Source organism: Pithys albifrons, chromosome 19, assembly GCF_047495875.1.
Source record: "Pithys albifrons albifrons isolate INPA30051 chromosome 19, PitAlb_v1, whole genome shotgun sequence".
In the NCBI taxonomy this organism is placed as follows: Eukaryota; Metazoa; Chordata; class Aves; order Passeriformes; family Thamnophilidae; genus Pithys; species Pithys albifrons.
This window is the reverse complement of record NC_092476.1, coordinates 13,024,495-13,051,812: the sequence shown is the minus strand read 5'-3', so window position 1 is coordinate 13,051,812 and position 27,318 is coordinate 13,024,495. Positions and strand designations below refer to the sequence as shown.

The window sequence follows — 27,318 nt, the reverse complement described above, 5'->3', positions numbered from 1 at the left end:
AGCGGGTCCCTCGGTGCAGCTCTGTCGGTAACTCGGGGCCGCTCTTTTAGTGTATTTTATTTTAATCTATGTATTTTATTCCATTAACGCCTCCTGCGCCACACCCAGGGCGATTATTTCACCGCCAATACTACTCGCTCGTCCCGCGGTGCAGCTCTTTTAGGGACTGGGCGGCGGAGATTCCCCCGGTGAGGTTATTTCGTTTCACTTTGTTTTATTCTCTGTCTTTTACTCTATTCAGACTTCACCCCCCATCTCTGGCGACTCCCGACGGAGCCCGTCCCGCGGGGCGGCTCGTCAGTGACACGGGACGGCCGGGACCCCTCAGTGCCGATCTCTGTTCCATTTACTTCATTCTCGGCTTCGTATTCGCACTTGGCTCGTCCCGCGGGGCGGCTCTTCCCTGAGACGGGGGGGCGGGGACCCCTCGGTGCAGCTTGTTATTCTATTTATTTTACTCTATTGTCTGTAATTTATTCTACTGCCACCCTGCCCGTCCCTCGGGGCAGCTCTTCCAGACGCGGGTGGCGGAGACCCCCCGGTGCGGCTCTTTTATTGTATTTCCCTCTGCTCATTCAATGCTCACCCTGCCCGTCCCGCGGGGCGGCTCCTTCAGTGCCACGGCCCGGCAGGGAGCCCTCGGCGCGGCTCCCCCAGGGCCCCGCCCGCCGCCGCCGCTGCTCCCCGGCGCCCTCCCCGCTCCCTGCCGGGGCTCCGACACCGCAGTCGGCCCAATCTCCTCCTTCCCGCCGGGATTCCCCGCCCGGCTTCTCCTCCCGCCCCTCCCGCCACCACCCGGCGCTGCCGCTGCCGGAGCCGAGCCGGGCCCTTCCCAGTGCTCCCAGTCTGCCCAGCCATCCCCGAGCTCTTCACGGAGGGCTTCAGGTGGGGACGGCACACAAATGCTGCTGGAGGAGGGGTCTCACTTCAGTTCTCTGGTTTGTTCTTTCCAACCTGGGCGAAAACGAATTTGGGGGTTTTCTGCCATGAATCTGTCCCCTCCTCTGCTCAGCAAAAAGGATTTGGGGCAGTTTCCCCCTTTGGGGCAAATAAAACCAATGCACTGAGTCCTGGCAGGACGCAGCAGCCCTGCAGCCTGTGGAGCCTGTGCTGGCCCTGTGCATGTCAGAGGAACAAAGCAGCTCACAGAGTAATGAATCAGTGTTTAATTAACCTAATAAATTGCTTTTAATTAGAAGGCAGGAGAAAGGAGTCTTCAAGGCTTCCGCTGAACCCATGCCAGTTCCACAAAACTGTATTTGTGTCTATTTTTAAATAGATCTGGCATTTCATTGCTTGATTCTCGACATTTTATGCCTCTTTCAAAGATATTTCATGGATTCTCTTAGAGGTCAGGATCAACACCTTGATCTTTTATTTTCACCTTTTTGGGGAGGGGGAGTGAGAAGGGCTTTTTTCCTCTGTCTCTCGTGCTGCAGCTCCTTGTCCCTTGCCCCGGTTTTCCTTCCTCTGCAGACAAACCCCAGCCCCAGCCCCTCGGTGCCCTCCCCGGGGTGTCACTGTGAGGCCTCCCAGCAGCTGTGGAGCTGTGGCAGGGCAGGGAGCTCGGGCCCTGCTACCAGTTCACCCCAGGCCGGGCCAGGGCAGGGAATCAGCTGGGCTTTGTCTTCCTGTCCCCTCCTCCGTGTCCCCACTTGGGTCTGTGTCCCCAGCCCTGTGCCCTCCTCGTTCTGCCGGGACATGGAAGACCAGGACGGCTTCATGGTCTGAGCCCGATGGGGCAAGCGGGGGCTCTGGGGAGCCCCCATTCCTCCAGGGTGCAGGAACTGGGGGGTCGTGTCTGCTGTGCACCCCCAGATAGGTGGGGGAGAGGAACTCCAGTGGGGTGGTGATGGGGGCAGGTAATTCCACCCCTCGGGTCCTCAAGAGCTGCTCAGGGTGGGGGAAACTGAGGCACAGATTGAGGGAGAAGGGGCTCGGGGGCTTTTCTCGAGGCTGTGGTTGGCTCCTGTCCCACCCCTCAAGCTGGGACCCCCAAAAGTGGGAGCAGAGGGGGGTTTGGGGACACCAAGCTCCTGCTGCTGCTGCGCAGGGGTATCTGCAGGGGCTTTCAGGGGGTGTCACCAGGGTGCTTTGCCCCAGGAGACCCTGCCATGGACTCTGCAGGAGTGGGAAGGTGCCAAGTGCTCCTAAGCCTTCCTTTTTCTCTCTACCCCTTCCCCATCTGCAGGATCTGGCTTTCCAGAACCCTGAGTTTTCCTCAACAGAGCCCTGCCCTGCTGTCCCCGTGGGCTTCTTGGGACCCTGATGGGAGGGGGATGTGGATGTCGAAGCCACAGAGGGGAATGTGGGAGCCGGAGCCGCCTTTGCTGAGCAACAACCACCTGCACAAATGAATGAAGCTGTTTTCTGGCTCTGCTCTCTGGTGTGTTCAAACATGTGATGAACAGGGAGCAAAACCCCCAGATTGGGTTTTCCTGGCTGCAAAGCTCAGCAGGGCTGACCCCCGGCACTGCACCACCCCTGTAACCAGTCTGTACTGGGTGTGTGAGGGGGCACAGACTTGGAGCACTGGGAGGGGTCGCTTGCAGCAGTGCTGACACCCTACCACATATCCCCTCCCCACTCCAGCCCTCACAGGGGGTACTGTGAGGTTTTTTCACCCACTACCCACATGGGGTTTGTTCCACAGCTGCTTCTGGGGCTCCTGGGGAGTCAGGATCAGGAGGGCCCTGAGACCCCTCGATGCAGACCCAGGTGAGCAAAGCTGCCCTGAGAGACCCCCGGCCCCAGCACCACCTCTGCCCTCCCCAACTCTGTCCCTCCTGCCCCTTCCTCTGCACTGGGGAAAGGTGACAGGAAAAATCTGCATCCCCCTCCTGCTTCCCAGCCCAGAAACAGTTTTGGAGCTGCACCTGCTGCTCAGCACCCACAGCTGGGGCTGCTTTGGGGCTTGTTTTATTTAACCTCTTGCTCTAGGAGAGAGATGGAGTCTTTCCCTGAAGCAGAGGCCCTGCCTAGGGGTGGGAAATGGTTCTGTGTGGGGAAGGCTGGTGGGTTTCATCCCCCCTGACCCACCCATGGCACTCTTAGCTGGTTGGTGAAGAGGACAGAGAAGCCCTTGGCAGGAGGTTTATGAGCTGGGGTCTTCCCACTCAGAGGAATTTCCTGAAGCAGCTGCTTTGATCCAAAACAGGCCTGTGAGTGGGTGGGAGTCATGTCATCTGGGAAAGAGGAAAGGACAGGAGAGGAGCCCATGCCGGAGCAGGGGATGCCCAAAGCAAGCCAAGACTCTGTGGGGAGACCCTGCAGAGCCATGGAGAGAGGAGTCCATGAAGATTTGATGGCAAGACTTGTGACCCCATGCGGGATTCATGCTGGAGCAGCCTGTCCATAGGGACTGTCCATGGAAGGACTCGGGTTGGAGGACTGTATCCCTTGGAAGGGACCCAGGCTGAGTGGAGCAGAGGAAGGACTGACCCTGTGGAAAGGGACCCCACACTAGAGCAGGAGAAGGATTCCTCGCCCTGAGGGCGTAGCAGCAGCACAAACATGCAATGAACTGACCATAACCCCTGTTCCCATCTCCCAGCGCCACTGAGGGGAAGGAGGGAGGAATTTGAAGATAAAGTGAAGCCTAGTGTATTTTCAAGATTTGTTTTACTTCCCATTTTCCTGTTCTGACCTGATTGGTCATAAATTCAATTAATTTCCCCAAGTGATATCTGTTGTGCTCATGACAGCAGTTGGTGAGTGACTCTCCCTGTCCTTATCCCAACCCTTTAACCTTTCCTTCTGTGTTCTGTCCCCTGCCCGGGTGAGGACGGCAGTGAGGGAGAGCCTTGGTGGCACCGGGCACCAGGCAGGGCCAGCCCAGCCCAGCAGTCCCTGCAATAATTCCATCAGCTCCATCGGTAACGCGACCGCAGAAATACAGACTGGGCAGAGCAGGACAGTGGGAGGAGGCAGGTGGTGCCAGAGGGTGAAATATCCTTCCTCTGAGCTGTCAGGGAGAGGAGGAGGGAGAAACTTTTACAAAGTAGAGGGGAGAGGAGAAGAGATGAGACTGGAGCTTTGGGAGGCAGTGATCACAGCAGTGGGGCAGCTGGGACTTTGCTTTGCAGATCTCTGGAGTGACAGGAAGCACTGCGAGATCCGTCATGGAAAAGAGGAAAAATATCATGTGATGGAAATCACATCCGTTTGGACTCAGTTTATCCGTCTGAATGACAGTCCTCGAGTGCCACTGGACACCCATCCTTGCCAGCACCGTGCCCCGACGGGTCTGAGCTCCGGCTGGCGGGGGCTGGAAGCTCCATCCCAGCTCAGCGCCTGCTCTTCGTTCAGCCCCCAAAGCCCGGGCTGAGCTGTGGGGTTGGGGCCACAGCCCCGTTCTGGGGTGGCAGAGCCACTGCTGGGGGCACCGGAGCGGCGGGGGTCCTTTATCCCACTCGTGCACGTACAAACTCCTGAGGCTAAATCCTGTTTTCTAGGACTGTCCCCTCCCCTCCCTTCCCCAGTTTGCTGATAATTGCAGTTTTTCAATATCACACTGCAGCAAAGACCCCGGCCCAAGGCAGCAGGCGGTCCCGTGTGATAGCCCACGAAAATGTTCTTTAGTGCACCGGGGCGATATCCCGCGCTTCTCGGCTCCGCGTTGCCGTGGCAGAGGCTGAGCGACAGGCGGGGCCCGGGCCGTGCGGCCGGAGCTGGTTGGGAACTGCAGGGCGGCCCGAGCGTCGCGTTCGAGGGCTGAATGGACCCGGCTGGGAACAACCCCCCGATGCCTCCCCGGTACCCAACGCCTGAGTGGACCCGGCTGGAAACACCCCGCTCGTCTCCGCCGCTCCAGTCCCTTCCCCGGCTCCGGCTCTGCCGCCCCTCGGCCGCGGCCGCTCCCGCGGGGCCGTCGCCGCTCCTGGCGCAGCTGAAGGGGTCGGTCTGGGCCGCGCCCCGCCCGTCCCTCGGGGCGGCTCTGAGCGGTGGGGACCCCTCGGTGCGGCTCCGTAAAGCCCGACTGTCCCTGGCCGCAGTTCTTTGGGTAACATGGGCCGGCGGAGACCCCGCCCCGGTGCTATTAATCCCCTTTCACACCGCTCGCTGCCGCCGCGGGTCTCTCAGTGCAGCTCTTTCAGTCGCGGGGCAGCGGCCATCCCCTGTGATAGTCTTTACCTTTCATTCAATTCACTCCTCTCATCTCCCCGCCCGGCCCGGGGTGCAGCTCTTCAGTGGCACTGGGTGGCTTTTACGAGCCAAGGCAGCGCCTGTCCCGCCGTGCAGCTCTTCTATCGCCGCCCTGCACCCTCGGCGCAGTTCTTTCAGTGACACGGGACGGTGGAGATCCTTTGGTGAGGCTCTTTTATTTCCTTTAATTCTTTAATTCCTTTAATTTTCTGTGTTTTACTCTAGCCACACCTCTCAGGCTCCTCCCCGCAGCCCTTCTGGCGACACCCGACAGGGGCTGGTCCCGCGCTGCAGCTCTTCAATGACACCGGGCGGCGGGGTGCTCTCGGTGGAACTTTTTATTCTATTTCACTCTATTATTTGTATTTTATTCCGTTCCCCCCCCCTCCTGTCCGTCGCTGCACCTGTTTCACGCGCTGGCGAACCCCCGGTGCGGCTCTTTTAACTCCAACCCTCCCCGGACCCTCAGAGCCAAGAAATCCCGGGAAATCGCTTCGATAGACTAAAGAACCTTTTCATAAAGTTTTTATCCCGAGATCATATTAGCTTATTAATGTGCTCTGCAACCTGTGTTTGCTGGGTGTATCTCTCCCTCCAGTGCTGATCAGTCGCAGATGCAGTTCTTCCCTCCACTGAAGTCTGGGGTCCCTTTTCATTAGGTGGTCCATGAGTTCGCAATTTCCCAGTGCTGGAATTACGTTCTCCCCAGATATTGCTCAGTCTGCCTGACTTCATACCTGTGCCTCTGGGCAGGGGACGTGCTTGAGCCGGGCGGGCCACGCCTGCCCCGATTCCCGCGGATGTTCCCTCGGGCCTTTCCCCCAAGGCGGGGCGAGCGGCCCCGCAGCCCCCAGGCCCTCGGGTCCTTTCGCCCCTCGTGGGCAGCGGGGTTCTCTGCGGATCCCTATGAACCCCCCTCCCTGCAGGCACTCCTCGGCTGGCACAGGGTTTTGCTGCAGAGTTTCGTATTAAACTCAAGAAACTGGGGCGGGGCAGGGGGTACACTCAGCCCGAGAAACCCTTTGCTCCCACGGCTCTGCAGGGGCTCCCCACGGGATCTCGGCCTCCTTTGCTCCAGCGTGGGCTCCTCGTGGGGCTGCAGGTGGGTCTGTGCTCCATCCTGGACTTATCCACGGGTCACAGTCCTCCTGCTCAGGGTCACACTGACACTTTAGGATTTTCATATATGTGTAGATTTTAATATTTTATACATTTGTAGATTTTTAGAGTTACATAATTTCTCACACTCGCAGTAGCAGCTAAGACTTTCTAACACTTTCTCACGGTCTGTGCCACATTCCTGAATTTCTGTTCAACTCTCTTTTTAATGGACATGTTTGCAGCAAGGATATCGTGTTTGGGACAAATGCACCTGGAACGGAATAACCAGACAAAACAAGATAGAAGGCCCAGAACCCCTGGAGGCGCTTAACGTGGCAGTTCTGAGGGTGGTGCCAGAGGGAAAAGGTTCTCAGGTTGGATAAACCCATTAGATACGATAATTAAGCAGCGTTACTAATTTGTAAGAACCTTATACTTTGTGTGCACCTGTGCAGTCCGCGCACCTGCAAGCTTTCATTAAACCTGCTCTCAGCTTTCCCTATGCTGATATTGCCCGGACAGCTTTTCCCCTCGATTTTAGGCACCGGCGCAGATCCCGGCGCGCCCGGCCCCGCACCCATTCCCGTCCGCCCGCGCGTGCCCGGACGCGGGTTGTGTGCCCCGCCCCCATTGGCTGTTTCTTCCCGTCACTCCCCGTTCCAGCGCGCTGATTGGTCGGAGCGGACGCGCTGTCCGTCCCCACAGCCGCTTTCCCGGCCAAGCCCCGCGGCGGCCGCGCCCGGACCCTGCCGAGCCCGGACGGGGCACCGGCGCAGGTGGGAGGCTGAGGGGGCGGAGGGGGCGGAGGCGCCGCGGGGAGCGGGGTCTGTTGGGCTCGGCCTGCCCGGGGCTGGCGCTGTAGGCGGTCCCGGGGAGCGGGGTGTGTTGGGCTCGGCCCCCCGTGGCCCCCCGTGTCCCCTCTCCAGGGCCCGCGGAGGGAGCGGCTGCCCGCGGGCTCCTCCTTCCCGGCGGGCTCGGAAGGAGCCGTGACCAGAGCAGAGCCGGGGCCAGAGCAGCGCTGGCCTGTGCCGGTTCCGGTGGGCCGGACACGTTTGGCTGCCCCGTGCCCGGGAGTGTTCCTGGCCGAGTGGGACCGGGCTTGGAGCCCCCTGGCCTGGTGGAAGTGTCCCTGGGCTCCAGACTGCCGGGGCAGGGCTTGCCTGGCACAATCCTGAGCACCCTCGGGAGGCTGAGCCCTGTGGCAGCAGCGTCCAGGCCTTGGCACCCGCCTGTCACGACAGGGACACGAGAGGGACACGACAGGGAGCGTGTCTGCAGCATCTGCAGAGCCAGAGGGGGCTGGGGGGCCGGGCCGGGCCCTGAGCTCCCGCTTGTCTGCCCAGGAGCTGCCGCAGCGTCAGCGGGAGCAGGGACAGGGCAGGACTGAGCTGGCACTGCCTTCCTGAGCCCGGGGGTCCCACAGGGCCAGGACCAGCTGTGGCCTGTCGTGATGGTCTCTAAAACCTGTGTCACTGTGGCTGTTAAAATACACCCGGGGCTGCCATTGAAAGGCTTTGGAACAAGTACTGATGTGTGAGGTGCAAGATGCTGCTTGTCCTGAGCAGGAAGTTTCACTCATAAGGGAAACGCTGCCCTTGAGCCTCTCCCCTACTCAGGTGAGGACAGGAGTGATGGAGAATCTTTGGTGGCACCTGGAACACAGGCAGGGCCAACCCAGCACAAATGCATCAATTTTATCTGTCCCCAAAAGAGAAAAAGGCCCCAAATCCCTCAGACTGAGAAGAGGAGGGGACAGTTGTTTGGCAAAAAACTCCAAAAATCAGTTTCCCAGCTTGGGAAGAACAAACCAACCCAAACTAAGGCAGGACCCCCCAGCAGCCCTTCTGTGCCATCCCCACCAGAACCTCCCCCTGGGGTACTGGAGGATGGCTGGGCAGACTGGGAGCACTGGGAAGGGCCCCAGCTCGGGGCACAGGCCCCAGGGCAGCTCCACGTCACCCCCGGGAGCTCCCGGGCTCCGACAGCTGGGATGGAAGGAGCGCGGGGGCAGCAGGGGAAGGGACGGGGCTGCCGGCGCTGAACGGGACACGAGGGACAGCGGGGGCGTTTCGCAAGGTTTAATGCAAAAGTAATGAAATGAGAGGGAGACAACAGCAGCACATTGGAACTATAACACTGCTGAGTGCCCCACGGGGACATTTCAGATATATAGATGTATATACATGTGTACACACGAAAGGTTAGTGCAAAAGCATAATGAGTTCTGGGCTGCTTCTTTAAGGAGAAACAAACCCACAGCCACATGTCACCTTCCACATCATCTGCCCTTCCTGCAGGTTCATGTCCTTGACAGCAGGCACCGAGGTGACCCTGAGAAGTGACACTGAGGTGACCCTGAGAATAAACACAATGCAGATGAGCAGCTATGGAAGGACATCCCTGTGCTGAAGGAAGAGGTGCAGCTGTGAAGGCCCAGCATGGAGAAAGTCTTTTCGACATCAATTCTGTTCTAGGTGTGGGGTTTGCTGCAGAGATAATGTTGCTTGCTTGAGCAGCTCTCACTCCTGAGTTTGTCATCAGCCAGGTGCCCACACTGTGAATTGCCAAGGACAGGGACCCTGGCTGGAGCAGCAGAGACAGAGCTGGTACAGGACAGGTTGTCCCCCCCATCCCCTCCAGCAGATAAGGACACAAGTGCTGTCCATGAGGGACAGTCCCAGCAGCCTCGGCCCCCCCAGGCCCAGCCCATCCCTCCATGCCCTGCCCGGCTCCCTGGGACTCAGGAGGAGCTGAAGCTGCTCCGTGCCCCCACTGCAGCCGCTCGCCCCATCTCTGCAGCCTGAGCCAGTAATCGATGGTGCCCCTGAGGAGGAAGAGGAAGCCCTGAGAGGGAGAGCAGAGCCGGCAGTGGGAGCTGCCCCGGCCCCTTGGGGGTACCCATGCCCGGGGCTCCTTCCCTGCACGGCCCCGGGGCGGGGCTGCACCCCCGCCCCTGCCAGCACTGACCCCGGGGGCTGCAGGGCTCTGCCCGACCTAGGAACCCCCCCAGCCTCCCCTGTGTCACCCCAGAGCCCCTCACTCACCATTTCCTCATCCTTGATCATGGCCAGGGGGGCCCCAAGCTTGGAACACAGCCCCTGGTACTGCTCCCAGCTCCCCTCAGCCCTCAGAGGCAGTAGCAGACCCCGCAATATCCAACCTGGTCCCAGGGACAGGCTGGCAGCAGTGGAGCCACAGGTGTAACTGGAATGTTACACCTGGAGAGGGAAGGGGAGAAGGTCCAAGGATTCCCCTCCACAGGGAGCAGGGACCCAGCTCTGTGCAGAGGGGCTGGGCTGAGGCAGCTGCTCCTCCCTGACCTGGCAGCACAGCCAAGGCCACCCCCGAAGGCAGGGCCAGGAGCAAAGGCAGCAGCAGGGTGAGCACTGGGTGGGATCTGAAGCACTTGTCTGGAGCAGGAAAGAGTCGCTGGCCATGAGGATGGGGCTGTCCTGGGCAGGCCCAGCCCTCACATCGCCCTCCCAATGCCGACTGCCCGGGGAGCACGGGAGGGACCCCCAGCCCCAGCGTCCCACCCTCAGCTGGTCCCCCAGGCCTGGCTCAGGGGGTGCTCCAGGCTTCCATATCGTGTGTGCCCTCCGGCCCTGCTTTTCTTCTCCCCTCAGGCAGCTGCTCCAATGCTCCCAATAAACCTTCCCAGTTGTCTGTAGTCCTGCTTACTGGGGGGCACTGGAGGGTGTCTTGAGGTAACCTGGTGGGGGGAGCTGAGGATGGGTGGGTGGGACAGAACTGGCCCCGGCATGGGTCAGGAATGGGGACCCCCATGTGTTCCCCCAGGGCCACCCCACTCGGGGGTCCTTGTGGGGGCACCCACCCCCCAACACAGCACCAGTGTACCTCAAAATGCACCAGGACCCCCTAAACTGCCTGACAGGCCCCTCACCCACCCAGAGCCTACCAAGAACCCTCTAGGACTCCCCAGAGCCCTTCCCAGCCTCCCCTAGAACACACCCAAAATCCTTCCGATAACCTCAGACACCAAAACACTCCCGAGGATCACGCAAGGCCCTTCCTAGAAAGCCCCCCAAGTAGGACCACCCAGAGCAGGGCTCCCCAAGTGCTCTCAGCCAATCTTTTGGGCACACCTGAGCTCCTGGACACTGAATATCAGATTTGGGCACACCTGAGCTCCCACTTGCCCCGCACCCCACGGACCTCTCGAGTCCCCCAATCCAGGGGCTACAGCGCCCCCAACGGCCCTCAGCCAATCAAAAAGCGCCCCTTGGAGGCTTCAGCCAATCAGTGCGCGTCTTGCTGATGACTCATCAGGTGCCGGCAAAACACTCTGAAAACATGCCCCAAACTTGCGCTCAGCCTATCAGAGCGCGCCCCAAACAGCCCCAAAGCGGCCGAGCCCGGCTGGGTTTGGGATGGCAGCACCTGCCCGGGGCCGGGCATGGAGCGGGGGTGGGCAGCTGGGACCGTACTGGTGGCACTGGTGGCGCTGGGAGCCCCCTCGTCTGCCGGCGAGGAGCTCTGGGGTGAGCGGGGTGGGGGGGAGGGGGTGGGAGTGGGGACTGGGGGAAAGAGGGTAAAAGGGAGGTGGGCAAAGGGGGTGGGACCCTCCAAGGTAGTGGGAGAGCAGTGTCTGGGAAGGGGGGGTCCGGGTTGTCCCCCTGCACTCCCAACCTGCTGTGGGGGCTGATCGGGGGGTGGCGGCACCCCCGACCTGTCTCCTCACACTCAGGGGTGCTCTAGGGGTTGAGACAGGGGGAGTGTCACTTCATTAACGGCACCAACGGGGTGAGGCTCGTGCAGAGGTACAGCTACAACCGGCAGCAGTACATGCACTTCGACAGCGATGTGGGGCACTTTGTTGGGGACACCCCGTACGGGGAGGAGTTTGCGAGAGAAGTGAACCGCAAAGCAGGATTCATGGCGTACATCCAGGCTGCGGTGGACACGACCTGCCGGCACAACTACGAGATTGTTGCCCCATTCAGTGTAAACCGCAGAGGTGAGCATGGAACACAGAATGGGGCAGAGCGTGTGCCCTCGATCCCTGCCCTGGCAAGGACCCTGGAGCCCCTCAAACCCTCCCTGGGAATCCCTTCAGACCCCTCAGCCCTCCCTGTGCCCATCCCTGTGGTCTTTTGCCCCATCTGGCTCCATTCCCCCTCTCTCACTGGCCTCCAATCCATTCCAGGTGTAATCCATTGCGTTGCTTCCCAGTGTTCTCTCGTCGTTAATATAGCCCAGATAATCTACCCTCACCCAATCAGAGTGCGGTTCTCATCAGATGACTCATCAGTTGCCAGGCAGACCCACAGCTCCAAGTGCCACCACCAGTCCTCGACCTCCCAGTTCCACTCAGTTCGTTCCCAGTCCATCCCATCCTCACCCAATCAGAGTGCGGTTCTCATCAGATGACTCATCAGTTGCCAGGCAGACCCACAGCTCCAAGTGCCACCACCAGTCCTCGACCTCCCAGTTCCACTCAGTTCGTTCCCAGTCCATCCCAGTGCGGCCTAGTCCATCTCAGGCATTCCCAGTCACTCTAAATCCATTCCCAGACCTTCTAAGACCTTTCCTAGTCCTCAGTCCACTCCTCAATGCCCCCTGTCACATCAAAAGGAGGAGCAGAAATGCACAGATTTCTTTTCCCATCTGTATTAGTATCAAGTTATTTGCTATGAGCATCCCCAGAACATCAAAACCTTTTCCAACCCAGCTCAGCCTGTCTGAGTCTCACTTAAAGAGACAACGCTGGACAGAGCAGTGTTTGGAAGGGTTTTTGACACTGCTGTGAGAACCACACTTAATAGCAAGAAAGAATCTTCTCCGTAGCAGTTCCCAAAGTAATTTTTATTAATACAAATCTGTGACAATGCCTATATGGGTTGCTCAATTGATGACAACATTCTACTGCATGATTCTCCTTTACTACTTGAGAAAAACCAAGCCCAGAGGTACTCCAGACAAAGCAGCACAACAACCTTAACCTTGACACATGACACAAAGAACAATTTCAGGTTACAGAACTCAGGCAGCAATTCCCCCCACCATGACAGACTCAACTAGCAAAATAACCCCAGAAGCACAAAAATTTAACACCAAATTTACACACCCTCAGCAACACAAAGCAAAAGCAACAGGAAGAAGAGAGCCCCTTCCCACTGACACTTATTTTAAAGGAAGCAAAAGACTAACAGTGAACAACAAAACAAAACCACAAGTAGAAACAAAATACATACCCGGGGAGTTATAGTAAAGGATAATTAGGAAATAAGGTTTCTATTGGGTAAAACTGACAGAGGTTAATCTATAAGGTATTAGGGGTTTTGGTTAATCTATAGGGTATTAGGGTCTAAGGTAAGCTGTCACTTGTGCACCCAACAGGAGCGGGCAAACAGGAGCATGGCAGGGCTAGCAGACAGGGCACAACCAGCTCTCCTAAGTGAGTTTGTTGTTTGGGGTTTTCTGGTTTGGGGGGTTTTTTGTGTTTTTTTTTCTTTGTTTGTTTGTTTTCTTTTTTTCTCTCTCCCCAACTTAACTAAAGCTAGTATGATTTCCAGAAAAATGAAAACCATTGCTGCCAAACAAGGAGTGTGTCGACACAGGCACTACCCTCCAAGGATGCTGCCACCCAGGCCTCTGGCTGTGCAGAGTGTCTGAGCCTGGCATTGGTACCAGAGAATGGTATGGGAGTGTATAGTTTAACCCAGGCTTGTTCCTGGTAACCAGATGTAACTAGGGAAGGGCTTGTCTCCTAGGTATTCCTCACCCATTCTTTCCCCTAACACGGGATAAGACACAGGACATAAGAAGTTTAGCTCTCTTCTGGTGAGGGTAGAGTGCAGAGGGCTCTCGGCTACTCTTAGTCCCTTGTCAGAGCCACGCAGAAGATCGGGGAAGAGACGTGAGTGAGACACCCACACCCACACACACACACACACCCACACACACACACACACCCATGAGAGGGAGAAGTTAGCTTCCTTCTAGGAGTGGTTGGTGGGATTGTGTCATACTGGTTTACTTGGTGGGAGGGTGGGAGTGTTCTTTTGTACCCATTGTTTTTTTCTGTTTTGTCTTCTTTTGGTCGCCCCTATTTTCTCCTTCCCTTTTTTCCTCTCCTTTCTCTCTCCCTATTGTGAGTGCAAATTGTATTCGTATAATTGTAGACATTTAGAGAATATACATATGTATATATATATACTGACTTAGCTTGGCTTCTTTCAAGTTTTTTTTTCCCCTTCCCATTCCTTTTCCCTGCTTTGAGGAGTGGGGGGAAGAAGGAGGAGGCAGCTTGAGCTGGAGGTGGGCCAGGATGAAACCAAGACAGGAAGGCACCTGTGTACGATGTGAACAAGTCAATGACTTGCTGTGCCTGGTGGCAGAGCTTAAGGAAGAGGTAGAGAGACTGAGGTGCATTGGGGAGAGTGAAAGGGAAATTGACTGGTGGAGTCAAACCCTTTTGACCCCTAAGGGAGTCCAACAAAAAGTAGCAAAGCCCTGCCCCTCCTGTCATAAGGCAGCTGGAGCAGACCAAATTGACTGGTGGGAATGGAAACAAGTCCCTGATTGGAGAGGTAAAAGAACCCTCTCTCTAACCCCATCACCACTCTGGGTGCCCTTAAGGAGTAGATATGAGGCCCTGGACCCAGAAAGTCAGGCAGAGAACAGCCAAGAAGATTTGCTTGGAGAGCCTCCTGGCTCAACACCATCTACAAGACAGATTACAACAGCAGCTATAAGGAAAAAAAAAAGAGTGGTTGTAGTCTGTGACTTCCTTCTGAGGGGAACCCTATATGTCAGCCAGACCCATCCCACAGGGAGGTTTGCTGCCTTCCCGGGGCCAGGGTGAGGGATATTGGTAGGAAACTTCCTGAACTAACTCAGCCCTCAGACTATTATCCCCTCACTAGTCCAAGCTGGCAGCAAGGACATTAATAAAAGAAGTGCCAGGATGATTAAAAAAGACTTTAAAGCACTGGGTCAGTCAGATCATGGGACAGGAGCAGAGGTGGTTTGCCTCAGTTCCTGTGCTATCTGGGATGGATGAGGAGTTAAACAATGAGAGGAACAGAAAAGCTCATCTCATCAACAGGTGGCTAAAGGACTGGTGCCACTCTCAAAATTTTGGGGTTTTTGACCATGGGGCAAACTCCATGTTGCCTCATCTCCTCAAATCAGATGGACTTCATCTTTCTAGGTAGAGCAAGAGGACTGTAGTCCATAATTTGGCAGGGCTAATGAGGAGGGCTTTAAACTGAGTTTGAAGGGGGAAGGGATTAAAACTGGGCTCTCCAAAAATCAGCCTAAGGATGGAAAGCCTGAGTAAGGAGTGAAATCAGCAACCCACCTCCAGTGCATGTACACCAATGCACGCAGTATGGGCAACAAACAAGAGGAGCTGGAAGCCATCGTGCAACAGGAAAGCTTTGACATAGTTGCCATCACAGAAATGTGGTGGGATGACTCCCGTGACTGGAGTGCTGCTATGGGGGGCTACAAGCTCTTCAGAAAGGACAGGCAGGGAAGGAGAGGTGGAGGGGTGGCTTTATATGTCAGAGAGTCTCTTGACTCTGTTGAACTTGAGGTCAGCAGTGACAAGGTTGAGTGCCTGTGGGCCAGAATCAGGAGCAAGGCCAACAAGGCTGACACCCTTGTGGGTGTCTGTTACAGACCGCCCAACCAGGATGATGAAGGAGATGAATTATTCTACAAGCAGCTGGCAGATGTCTCAAAATCTCCAGCCCTTGTTCTTGTGGGTGGCTTTAACCTGCCAGATATCTGTTGGGAGCTTAATACTCTGCTGGGAGCAGAGAAGAGGCAGTCTAGGAGTTTCCTGGAGTGTATAGAGGACAATTTCCTTCATCAACTGGTAAATGAGCCTACCAGGGGTAAGGCCCTGCTAGACCTACTGTTTACAAACAGAGAGGGGCTGGTGGGAGATGGAGTGGTTGGAGGCCGCCTGGGGCACAGCGACCATGAAATAATAGAATTTTCAATCCTCAGGGATGCAAGGAGAGCCATCATTAAAACCTTTACACTGATGAACTTTGGGAGGGCAGACTTTGGCCTATTCAAAAAACTAATTCAGAGCATACCCTGGGAAACAACCCTTGAGAACACGGGGGTCCAGGAGGGTTGGACATGTTTCAAGCAGGAAATTTTGAGTGCACAGCAACAGGCTGTCCCAGTGTGCCCAAAGGCCAGCCGGAGGGGAAGAACAGCTGGCTTGGTTAAATAGGGAGATTCTGAAGGAAATCAGGGATAAAAAGAAAGTTTACCGACTGTGGAAAAAAGGGCTGGCTACTTATGAAGAATTTATGAAGATAGATAGGTCATGCAGGAAAAAAGTCACAGAAAGAAAAGTGCAATTTGAAGTTAATTTGGCCAATTCTGTTAAGGATAACAAAAAGTTCTATAAATACATTAATAACAAAAGGAGGGGCAAGGGAAACCTTGGACTTGGAGGAAAATGTAGTTAACAAAATGAGGAGAAGGCTGAGGTACTTAACACCTACTTTGCCTCACTTTTTACCAGTAAGACAGGTGGCCCTCAAGACAACTGGCCTCTGGAGCTGGTAGAGAGAGAGGGAGCTCAACAGCCCTCCTGTATTCCAGGAGGAAATAGTGACTTACTGAGCCAGCTGGATCCTCACAAGTCTATGGGACCAGAGGGGATCCATCCCAGGGTGATGAGGGAGCTGGCAGAAGAGCTTGCCAAGCCACTCTCCATCATCTTCCAACAGTCCTGGCTCTCTGGGGAGGTCCCAGATGATTGGAAGTTGGCAAATGTCACCCCAATCCACAAAAAGGACTGCAAGGCTAACCCGGGCAACTCCAGGCCTGTCAGCCTGACCTCCGTGCCTGGCAGGGTTATGGAGCAGATGAGTGCAATCACACAGCACCTTCAGGATGGACAAGGGATCAGACCCAGCCAGCAGGGGTTTAGGAGGGGCAGGTCCTGTCTGACCAACCTGATCTCTTTTTATGATCAGGTGACCCACCTGGTGGATGAGGGGAAAGCTGTGGATGTGTCTATCTGGAATTCAGCAAAGCCTTTGACACTGTCTCCCATAATATACTCCTGGAAAAGCTGGTAGCCCATGGCTTTGACAAGTGTACCCTCTGCTGGGTTAGGAGCTGGCTGGAGGGCCGGGCCCAGAGAGTGCTGGTGAATGGAGCTGCATCCAGCTGGTGCCCAGTCACTAGTGGTGTTCCCCAGGGGTCTGTGTTGGGTCCAGTCCTGTTTAACATCTTTATTGATGATTTAGATGAGGGGATTGAATCCATCATCAGCAAATTTGCTGATGACACCAAGTTGGGAGGGAGTGTCGACCTGCTGGAAGGCAGGAGGGCTCTGCAGAGGGATCTGGATAGACTTGAGGGATGGGCTGATTCCAGTGGGATGAAGTTCAACAAGGCCAAGTGCAGGTCCTGCCCTTTGGCCACCCCAACCCCCTGCAGCGCTCCAGGCTGGGCACAGAATGGCTGGAGAGCAGCCAGGCAGAAAGGGACCTTGGAGTACTAATTGACAGGAAGCTCAACATGAGCCAACAGTGTGCCCAGGTGGCCAAGAAGGCCAATGGGATCCAGGCCTGTATCAGAAATAGCGTGGCCAGCAGGCCCAGGGCAGTGACCCTTCCCCTGGACTCTGCATTGATGAGGCCACACCTCGAGTGTTGTGTTCAGTTCTGGGCCCCTCAGTTCAGGAAAGAGATTGAGGGGCTGGAGCGGAGCCAGAGAAGAGCAACAAGACTGGAGAAGGGACTGGAGCACAAGTGCTGTAGGGAGAGGCTGAGGGAGCTGGAGAAGAGGAGGCTCAGAGGTGACCTCAGCACTGTCTGGAACTCCCTGAAGGGAAGTTCTGGCCAGCTGGGGGTTGGTCTCTTCTCCCAGGCACTCAGCAATAGGACAAGGGGGCACGATGGGCTCAAGCTCTGCCAGGGGAAATTTAAGTTGGATATCAGGAAAATATTCTTTGCAGAGAGAGTGCTCAGGGATTGGAATGGGCTGCCCAGAGAGGGGGTGGATTCACCATCCCCGGAGATTTTTAAACTGAGCTTGGCCATGGCACTGAGTGCCGTGATCTGGTAAAGGGAGTGGAGTTGGACCAAGGGTTGGACTTGATGATCTCTGAGGTCTTTTCCAACCCAATTGATTCTATGATTCTATGAAATGTGGAAAGTCTGGGCTGGGAAGGGGGAAATGTAAGAATTCTGGGCTGGGAAGGGTTAAAAGGAACCATTCTGTCCTGCCTCTCTTCCCCCCCCACCTCCCATACCCGAGGGATTGGGAAGAGCCATTGGGAAGGGCTAAGAATGATGCAATTCCAGGGCCCTTTCCAGGACCAATCCCAGAGAATTCTGGCAGGGAACGCCTTCTTGGCTCCAGATGTTTTCCCTGGGGATGGGGTGGGGGGGAATTCCAGGGGTTTGGGACACTCCAGGGCTCAGGAATTGGGAGATATTCCCAGGAATGGGAATTCCAGGTGTTTGGAGCATTTCAGGGCTTGAGAATGGGGATATATTCCCGGGAATGGGAATTCCCAGGGTCTGGGTGATGCCAGGGCTTGGGAATAGGGGGATATTCCCAGGAATGGGCTTTCCCAGGGCCTGGGCCATTCCAGGGGGCAGGAATGGGGGGATATTCCCAGAAATGGGCATTCCCAGGGCCTGGGCCATTCCAGAGGTCAGGAATGGGCCCATTCCCGAAATCCTGCCGGTGGAACAGGAATGAGCCTGCGCTGAGCCCAGGGCCCTGCTGGTCACGAACACCACGGCATACACCCTCTGGAATCCTCCTCCGGCAGGAATTCTGCCACATTCCCGGGAATTGGGGAGGGGCCTGACCTCAATTCTTGAGCCCCCCATTTCAATTCCACCCATTCCCATTCCTCCAGTTCCTGGTCCCCTCATTCCCATTCCCCCAATTCCTGCTCTCCCCATTCCCATTCCCCCCATTCCCTGCCCCCCATTTTGGCTCCTCCCATCCCAGATCCCAATTCCTGCTCCCTTCACCCTCTCCTCCTCCAAATTCCTGGGAATTTCCTTGGAATTTGGGGATGTGGAGGGTCCTGCCCCCCAGTTCCTGCTCCCCCCATTCCCACCATTCCCAATTTTCTCTCATTCCTGACCCTCTCATCCTCTTCCATCAGTTCTTCCTCTAAATTCCCGGTAATTTGGAATCTGGGGGATCCTGACCCCCAGTTCCTGCTCCTTCCACCCCATTCCCTCTCCTCCATTCCCAGTTTTCCCACTCCCCAATTCCCAGTTTCCCCCATTCCCCATTCCCAGTTTTCCCAGTTTCCCACTCCCCCGTTCCCAATTTTCACACTCCCCAATTCCCCCCATTCCCAATTCACAGTTTTCCCAGTTTCCCACTCCGCAATTCCCAGTTTCCCCAATTCCCAATTTCCCCCATTGCCCATCCCCAGTTTCCCAGTTTCCCCAATTGCCACTTTCCCCCATTCCCCATTCCCAGTTTTCCCAGTTTCCCCCTCCCCCATTCCCAATCTGCTTTTCCTGCCCCTCCCAGTCCAGAATTTGAGGGGTTTGGGTTCTTTTGGGCCAATTCCCTCCAGGAATGACGTTTTTGGGAGTTCAAAACACAGAAATATTTATGGCACCAAACACATTCCAGAGCCATAACTGATCCCTCTGAGCCCTGAACTCATTTGGGACTTAATTACTGCAATTACAGCCCAAATCATCACTGTTTGGGCATTTCCCCCAGGACCTCACATAGCCCCTCCAAATCCCCCCCAATTGCTCCCTAGTTCCCCCCCAGGACCCCCCAAATCCTCCCAAAATCCCCCAATTCCCCCCTTCCCCAGAGACCCCCCAGAGCCCCCAAATCCCCCCCAGGACCCCCCGATTTCCCCCCAGAGCCCCCCAGTTCCTCCCAAGAGCCCACAAATCCCCTCCTGGGAACCCCCAATTCCCCTAAAGACCCTCCCAATCCCCCTCAATTCCCCCCAGGACCCTCCCTATAGACTGGGGTGTCACCTTATAGAGACCCCTGCATGGGGTCACCTATGGATTAGAGGTCCCCTTTGGATTGGGGGGGACCTTACGGATTGGGGGTCACCTATAGATTGGGGGTCCCCATAGAGACCCCTAAATGAGGATCCCCTATGAATTGGGGGGTCACCTATATATTGGGGGTCCCTATAGAGACCCCTAAGTGGGGGTCACCTATAGACTGGGGATCACCTATGGATTGGGGGCTCTCCTATGGATTGGGGGGGTCATGTATGGGCTCAGGAGTCCCCTATGGACTGGGAGGTCACTTATGGACTGTGGGGCTTCTATAGACAGGGGGTCCTCAGAGACCCCCTATAGAGACGGGGTTTGGAGAGTGGGGTTCCCCTATGGATTGGGGGGACCCCTATAGCTTAGGCATCCCTGTATGGCCTGGGGGTCCCCATAGCCCCCTATAGATAGGGGTCCCCATAGCCCCCTATAACCAAGGTCCCCATAGCTTTGTATTGTTTTGGTCCTTTTCCCATTCCTGCTCCCAGTCCCATTCTTGGTCCCAATCCCACTCCCGCTCCCCATTCCCGATCCCGTTCCCATTCCTGATCCCAATCCCATTCCTGATCCCAATCCCATTCCCGACCCCGATCCCGCCGTGCCCGGACGGGGGCGCGGGGGCCGCCCCCTTTCCTCTCCCGGTCCCATCCCCTTCCCGGCCCCATTCCCGATCCCGATCCCGATCCCGATCCCGATCCCGATCCCGATCCCGATCCCGATCCCGATCCCGCCGTGCCCGGACGGGGGCGCGGGTGCCGCCCCGTTTCCTCTCCCGGTCTTATCCCCTTCCCGGCACCATTCCCATTCCCATTCCCGATCCCTATCCCGCCGTGCACGGACGGGGGCGCGGGGGCTGTCCCGGGACCGGGGCGGGGGGCGGGGCGGGAGACAAAGGGGAAAAAGTTTGCGGAGCACGAAAAAGAAGGATCGGGAACGTCGGGAACGTCGGGAAGTTCGGGATTGCGGGAGAGCCTCGGGATGTGGCGCCGCTGAAGGAGCAATCCCGAGGCCGCGGTGAGGGCGGGGGGCCGGCGGGATGGTGGGAAACCGGGAACGGGGGGGGAAGCTGGGATGAGAGGTGAAACTGGGAATGGGGGGGAGAGGAAACCGGGAATGGGAGAGGGGGAAACAGGGATGGGGTGAAAAGCGGGAATGGGGGGGGGGCACATCGGGAATAGGAGTAGACATCGGGAATGGGGGGGGGGGGGGGAACGGGAATAGGAGGAGCACAGTGGGAATGGGGGAGGAGAAACTGGGATGGGGGGAAACTGAGAAGGGGGGGCATATCGGGAATGGGAGGGAAAAACGGGAATGAGGGGGGACACTGAGATGGGGGTGGGGGTGGGGGAGGAACTGGGAATCGGGGGGAAAACCGGGATGGGAGGAAATCGAGAATGGGGGGGGGAACCGGGAATGGGGGGGAAATAGGGATGGTGGGGTGGAAACTGGGAAACCAGGATGGGGGAAAACTGGGATGGGAGGGAAAAGTAGGATGGGAGGAAACTGGGAATTTGGGGGGGGGGGGGGGGACGGGGAACGGAAATGGAGCGGACATGGGAGGGCACCGGGATGGGGGGACATGGGGTGCAGTGGGATGGGGGGACATGAGGGGCAGTGGGATAGGGGGACTTGGGGATCCCAGAGGGATCACGGGTCACGGGACTGGAGGGACAGGGGCGTCCTAAGGGGGAAAGAGGGGTCCTGGAGGGGACATGGGACTGGGAGGGAACAGAGGGGTCCTGGGACAGGGACAGGGGGGACATGGAGGGGACACGGGACTGGCGGGGACAGAGGGGTCCTGGGACAGGGACTGGGGGGGACAGGGCGGTCTCGGGGGGGACACGGGACTGTGAGGAAATAGGGGGGTCCTGGGGGGGACATGGGACTGGAGGGGGTGACAGGGGGGTCCCAGGACTGGAGGGAATGGGGTGGAGGGACCAGGAGGATCCCCGCGGGGCCACGGGGGTTGAGGGGTCCCAGACGTGGCTCACGGTGATCCTGGGGCTTTTCCCCCCCACGCGGTTTTGGGGTGACCCCCCCCCCCCGTGCCCTCCCAGTGACTCCCCCGTGTCCCTCCCAGGCTGGTGATCCCCCTATGTGCCCTCCCCGCGATTTGGGGTAACCCCCCTGTGCCCACCCCAGGCTGGTGATCCCCCTGTGCCCCCCCATACCGGTGACCCTACCCTGTGTCCCCCCCGCGGTTTGGGGTGACCCCCCTGTGCCCCCCCCAGGCCGCTCACCCCCCCGCCGTGCCCCCCCGTGCCCCCCCCCCCCCGAGGATGAAGCCCCCCCGGCTCCAGGCACTCGGGGTGGCTCTGGGAGTCTTTGTCACCATCGGCTTCACCCTCCAGCTCCTGGGGGGGCCCTTCTGGCACAGGTGAGACCTTCCCCGAATTTGGGGACCCCCAAAATTGCTGTGGGAAGGGCCAGGGTGGTCCCGGGGGACCCCAAAATTCCCATGGAGGGGCCAAGGGTGGCTCAGGAGACACTATCCCCCCGCGAATTTGGAGACCCTCAAAATTGCTGTGGGGTCCTGGGTGGTCCCGGGGGACCCCAAGATCCCAATGGGAGGGGCTGGGGGGGCATCCCGGGGGACCCTAAAATTGCAACGGGAGGGGCTGGGGGGGGTCACAGCATGAGGGTCCCCAAACCCTTAGGGGTCTCAGTTTGGGGGTCCCCAACCCCTCGAGGGTCCAAGTCTGCTGTTCCTAATGCCTCGATGGTCCCAGCATGGGGGTCCCCAACCCATTAGGGAGTCCAAGGATGGGGGTCCCCAACCCCTTGGGGGTCCCAAGGTGGGGGTCCTCAACTTTCAGAGGGTTCCAGGATGGGGGTCCTGAGTGCTTTGGGAGTGCCAGGATGGGGGTCCCCCAAATGCCCAAACGTGGGGCTGAGATAGGCAGGTTTCAGTGGGGATTTGGGGGGTTTTAGTAGGGATATGGGGGGACATAGGAGGGTCTCCAACCCCTTTGGAGTCCCAATATGGGGGTCCTAAACCCAATGGGGGTCCCAGCACGGGGATCCTCAACTTTCAGGTGGCCCTAAATCCTCATATTTAGGATTGAGACAGGTTGGGGTTTGTGGGGATTTGGGGGATTTTACTAGGAATCTGGGGGGCCTTTGGGGGCACACTCGAGGGTGCCCACCCCCCTGTGCCCCCCAGGCTGCCCTTGGCCCCTCCGTGCCAGCCCCACATGCACATGGTGTTCCTCAAGGAGTGGAGGTCCTCAGCCCCTTGGGGGTCCAAGTCTGGTGGTCCCCCAACTCTTTGGGGATCCCAGCATGGGGGTTCTGAGTGCCTTGGATGTGTCAGCATGGGGGTCCCCGACCCACTGGGGGTCTCAGGATGGGGGTCTCCAACCCCTTGGGGGTCTCAGGAGGGGGGTCCTCAACTTTCAGGGAGTCCCAAATCTCCAAACTTGGGGCTGAGATGGGTTTCAGTGGGGATGTGGGGGGATTGGGGGGGCTTTGGGGGCACACCCGAGGGTGCCAACCCCCCTGTACCCCCAGGCCACCCCCAGCCCCCCCGTGCCAGCCCCACACCCACGTGGTGTTCCTCAAGACCCACAAGACGGGGGGCAGCAGCATCGTGAATGTCCTGCACCGCTTCGGGCATGGGCGGGGGCTGCGCTTTGCCCTCCCCCACCGCTACCAGTTCGGGTACCCCTTGCCCTTCCGTGCCCCCCGGGTCAGGGGGTACCCGGAGGGAGCCCCCTTCGACATCCTGTGCCACCACATGCGCTTCAACCTGCCCGAGGTGGGCATTTATTGGGGATTAATTGGGGTCTGGGGGGGGGGTCTTATTGGGGTCTTTGGGGGGTTATTGGGTGTTTATTGGGCTCGGGGGGGTTTATTGGGGATTAATTGGGGTCGGGGGGGGTTGGGGGAGATTCATTGTGGTTTGAGGGGATTTATTGTGCTCTGGGTGTATTTCTTGCTCTTTGGGGTTATTTGCAGCCCCAGGGATTACATTCCTCCCCCTCCCCCCCAACCCCAGCTGTGCCCCCGCAGGTGCAGAAGGTGATGCCCAACGACTCCTTCACTGTGCTCTGGGGGGATTTATTGTGATTTGAGTGGGATTTCTTGGGGTCTGAGGGTATTTATTGTGGCTTGGGAATTATCTTTTGGTGTCTGGGACTATTTGCAGTCCTGGGGGGGTATTTTGTCTCTTCCAAACCCCAGCTTTTCCCCTGCAGGTGCAGAAGGTGATGCCAAAAAACTCCTTCATTGTGGCCTGGGGGGGGCGGTTTCCTCTGATTTGGGTGGGATTTGGGTGGATTTGTTACAGTTGTGGGGATTTCTTGGTGTCGGGGGATTTATCATGCTCTGGGGGGAGTTACTGTGATTTGAGGGTTATTTGGACCTCCAGGGAGGTATTCCCTCCCCTCCACACCCCTCTCCACACCCCTCTTCACACCCCCCAGTCCCAGCTCTGCCCCCGCAGGTGCAGAAGGTGATGCCCAAAAACAGATCTATTGTGCTCTGGGGGGATTTACTGTGGTTTGGGGTTATTTGCAGCCCCATGGGGTGTATTATCCCCCCCCCAGTCCCTGGATCTGCCCCTGCAGGTGCAGAAGGTGATGATGCCCAGCGACAGATCCATTGTGCTCTGGGGGGATTTATTGGGATCTGAGGGGATTTATTGGGGTGTAGGGTTATTTGCAGCTCCATGGGGTGTATTTTTCCTCCCAAACCTCCATTGTCCCCCAGGTGCAGAAGGTGATGCCCAGCGACTCCTTCACTGTGCTCTGGAGGATTAATTGTGTTTTGGGTGTTATTTATTGTGTGCTCAGGCTATTTGCAGCCTCATGTAGTGTATTTTTTCCCCTCTCCCCCCCCGCTGTGCCCCGGCAGGTGCAAAAGGTGATGCCCAACGACTCCTTCATTGTGCTCTGAGGGGGATTTCTTGCTCACTGAGTGAATTTGTAGCCCCGAAGGGGTACTTTCCCCCCCCAAACCCCTTATTTGCCCTCGACACCCCTCCCCCCTCAGGTCCAGAAGGTGATGCCCAACGACTCGTTCTACTTCTCCATCGTGCGGGATCCCGCCTCGCTGGGGGAGTCCTCGTTCCGGTACTTCCGCGGGGCCGCGGCCGCATTCCGCAATTCCCCGTCCCTGGGGCAGTTCCTGGCACAGCCAACGCGCTTCTACCGCTATGGGGAGCGCGGCAACCACTTCGCCAGGAACCTGCTCTGGTTCGACTTCGGCCTGCCCGACCGGCCCAAGGTGGGCAAGGGGGCACAATGAGGGTTTGGGACACAGAAACGGGGATTTGGGAGCCAAAAAACAGGGATTCGGACACAAACCAACGCATTTGGGAACCAAAAACCCAGGGATTTGGGACACACAAAACAGGAATTGGGGACACAAAAAATGGATTGGAGACACAAACCCAGGGATTGGGGACACAGAAAACAGGGATTTTCGCCCCCCCCCCCCCCCCCCCCCAAATTCCCAGGAGATCTACTACTCCCTGGCATTCCTGGACTGACCCTTCTCCCTTGTGCTGCTGGAGGGACACAGGGATTGGGGACACAGAAATGGGGTTTTGGTACACAGAACTCCAGAGATCTGGGACGCAGAAACAGGGATTTGGGACAACACTTTGCCCCCCAGGAGATCCAGGCCTCCCTGGCATTCCTGGACCACACCTTGCTGCTAGTGCTGCTGGAGGAACACAGGGACTGGGGACACAGAAACAGGGACTGGGGACACAAACACAGAGACTGGGGACACAACCCTTTGCCCCCAGAATTCCCAGGAGATCCAGGCCTCCCTGGCATTCCTGGACCGCACCTTCCCGCTGGTCCTTGTGGCCGAGCACTTCGACGAGTCGCTGGTGCTGCTCCGGGACGCGCTGTGCTGGCCCGAGGGCTCCGTGGATTCTTTCGCGCACAATTCCCGGTCCCGGCACGGCGCTGCCCGAGCCTCGGGCGCTGCTCACGCGGAGCAGCTCCGTGCCTGGCACAACCTGGACTGGCAGCTCTACCTGCACTTCAACAGCAGCTTCTGGGCCAGGGCCGAAGCGTTCGGGATGCAGAGGCTGCGCCGGGAGGTGTCGCGGCTGCGGCAGCGCAGGGAGCGCCTGGCGCGGCAGTGCCTCCGGGGGGCGGGGCCGGTGCCCGCCCACGACATTCCTGACGGGAATCTGCGCCCATTCCAGCCCCCCGGCGGGGACAGCGTGCTGGGATTCGCGCTGCGGGATGGGCTGGAGCCGGGAATGCGGGAATTGTGCCTGCGCATGGCCATGCCTGAGCTGCAGTACAAGGACCTGCTGGAGCGGGTGCAGTTCGGGGCCAGGTGAATTCCCACCGGGAATGCCTTCGGAAGTCAGCCCTGGGGCTGGGTTCGGCTGGAATAGTATCGGTACAATCCCCAAATCCCAGTGGGAATTCCCCTCTGGAATCGTCTCTGTGACTCAGCTTAGCTGAAAAATTAAACGTAGAATCCCAAAATCCCAGTGGGAATGGGGAATCACTTTGTGCCTCAATTTACCTGGAAAAAGAAGGGTACGATCCCCAAATCCCCACGGGAATTGGGCATTTGCCCCTAAATCCAAAAAGAAGGGAGATACGAGACCCAAAACCAGGGATTTGGGACACAAAAAAACGAGATTCGAAACACAAAACCCCGGGGATTTTGGACCAAAAACCGGGGGATTGGGACATAATAAACCGAGATTCCTTCGCGCACAACTCCCGGTCCCGGCACGGCGCTGCCCGAGCCTTGGGCGCTGCCCACCTGGAGCAGCTCCGTGCCTGGCACAGCCTGGACTGGCAGCTCTACCTGCACTTCAACAGCAGCTTCTGGGCCAGGGCCGAAGCGTTCGGGATGCAGAGGCTGCGCCGGGAGGTGCCGCGGCTGCGGCAGCGCAGGGAGCGTCTGGCGCGGCAGCGCCTGCGGGGCTGGTGCCCGCTCACGACATTCCCGACGGGAATCTGCGCCCATTCCAGCCGGATTCGCTGCCCCCGCTGTCCCTCGTGTCCCGTTCAGCGCCGGCAGCCCCGTCCCTTCCCCTGCTGCCCCCGCGCTCCTTCCATCCCAGCTGTCGGAGCCCGGGAGCTCCCGGGGGTGACGTGGGGCTGCCCTGGGGCCTGTGCCCCGAGCTGGGGCCCTTCCCAGTGCTCCCAGTCTGCCCAGCCATTCTCCAGCACCCCAGGGAGGGCTTCACATAGGGCTGGCACAGAAGTGTCGCTGGGGGGTCTCAACTCGGTCTGGTTTGGCTTGTTTTTCCCAAGATGTGGAAACCAATTTCTGGAGTCTTCTGCCAAACATTTGTCCCCTTTTCTGCTCAGCCAAAGGGACTTGGAGCCTTTTTCCCTTTCTGGGGCAAATAAAACCAATGCACTGAACCCCAGAAGGACACGACAGCCCTGCAGCCTGGTGAGCCTGGGCTGGCCTGTGCCTGGCAGAGGAGCAAAGTAGCACAGGGACTAATGAATCAGTGGGTAATTGGCCCAATTAATTGCTCTTCATTAAGGGACCAGGAGAAGTGGGGCCCCAGGGCTTCCAGCTGAGCTGATGCTACACCACACACAGGTCTGGGAAAGCTGGGCCATGAGCTCCACAAAACTCTGTCTTTTTGGATAGAGATGGTGTTTTATTGATCAATTCCCTCATTTTATGCTCATTTTCATGGTACTGTATTGATTCTCACCTATTGGAGATCAGGATCAACACCCTGATCTTCTGTTTGCACTATTCTGGGGGTGCGAGGAGGGGTTTCTCCCTCTCTATACTTCATGCTGTGGCTCCTTGTCCCTTCCCTCGGTTTTCCTTCCTCTAGAGATAAACCCCTGACCCCCTCACCTGGGTGTCAGGGCGAGTCCTCCCAGCAGCTGGGGGGCTATGGCAGGGCAGGGAGTTCAGCCATCGCTGCCAGTTCACACCACCATGGGCCAGTGTGTGTGGTCAGCAGGGCTTTGGCTTTCTGTCCCATCTTCTATGTCACAGTCCCCTGTCCCTACCCCCAGGTCTGTGTCCTCCCCCATGCCCCCACCCCGGCTCTTCTGTGACAGGGAGGACCAGGACAGCTACATGGCCTTAGATCAACAAAGCAGAAGAG

General features: G+C 57.7%; 2 protein-coding genes and 1 pseudogene across 2 annotated transcripts; 2 read left to right on the top strand and 1 right to left on the bottom strand.

The window, feature by feature from the left end:
- Positions 1-8,590: 8,590 nt before the first annotated feature.
- LOC139680960 (C-type lectin domain family 9 member A-like) lies at positions 8,591-10,009 on the bottom strand. Its single transcript, XM_071574024.1, has 5 exons — positions 9,928-10,009; positions 9,567-9,656; positions 9,291-9,406; positions 8,987-9,090; positions 8,591-8,825 (listed from the first exon to the last, which is right to left on the bottom strand). Exons 1-5 carry the CDS (start codon positions 10,007-10,009, stop codon positions 8,717-8,719), a joined length of 501 nt encoding a protein of 166 aa, XP_071430125.1. The 3' UTR covers positions 8,591-8,716.
- A 654-nt stretch (positions 10,010-10,663) lies between these two features.
- On the top strand, positions 10,664-11,637 carry LOC139680959 (rano class II histocompatibility antigen, D-1 beta chain-like; annotated as a pseudogene).
- Positions 11,638-20,180: 8,543 nt separating this feature from the next.
- On the top strand, positions 20,181-26,241 carry GAL3ST4 (galactose-3-O-sulfotransferase 4). The gene is made up of 5 exons (XM_071573579.1): positions 20,181-20,267; positions 21,485-21,630; positions 22,764-23,010; positions 24,246-24,479; positions 25,006-26,241. The coding sequence occupies exons 2-5, from the start codon at positions 21,533-21,535 to the stop codon at positions 25,555-25,557; spliced, it is 1,131 nt and encodes a 376-aa protein (XP_071429680.1). The 5' UTR covers positions 20,181-20,267; positions 21,485-21,532; the 3' UTR covers positions 25,558-26,241.
- Positions 26,242-27,318: the final 1,077 nt, after the last annotated feature.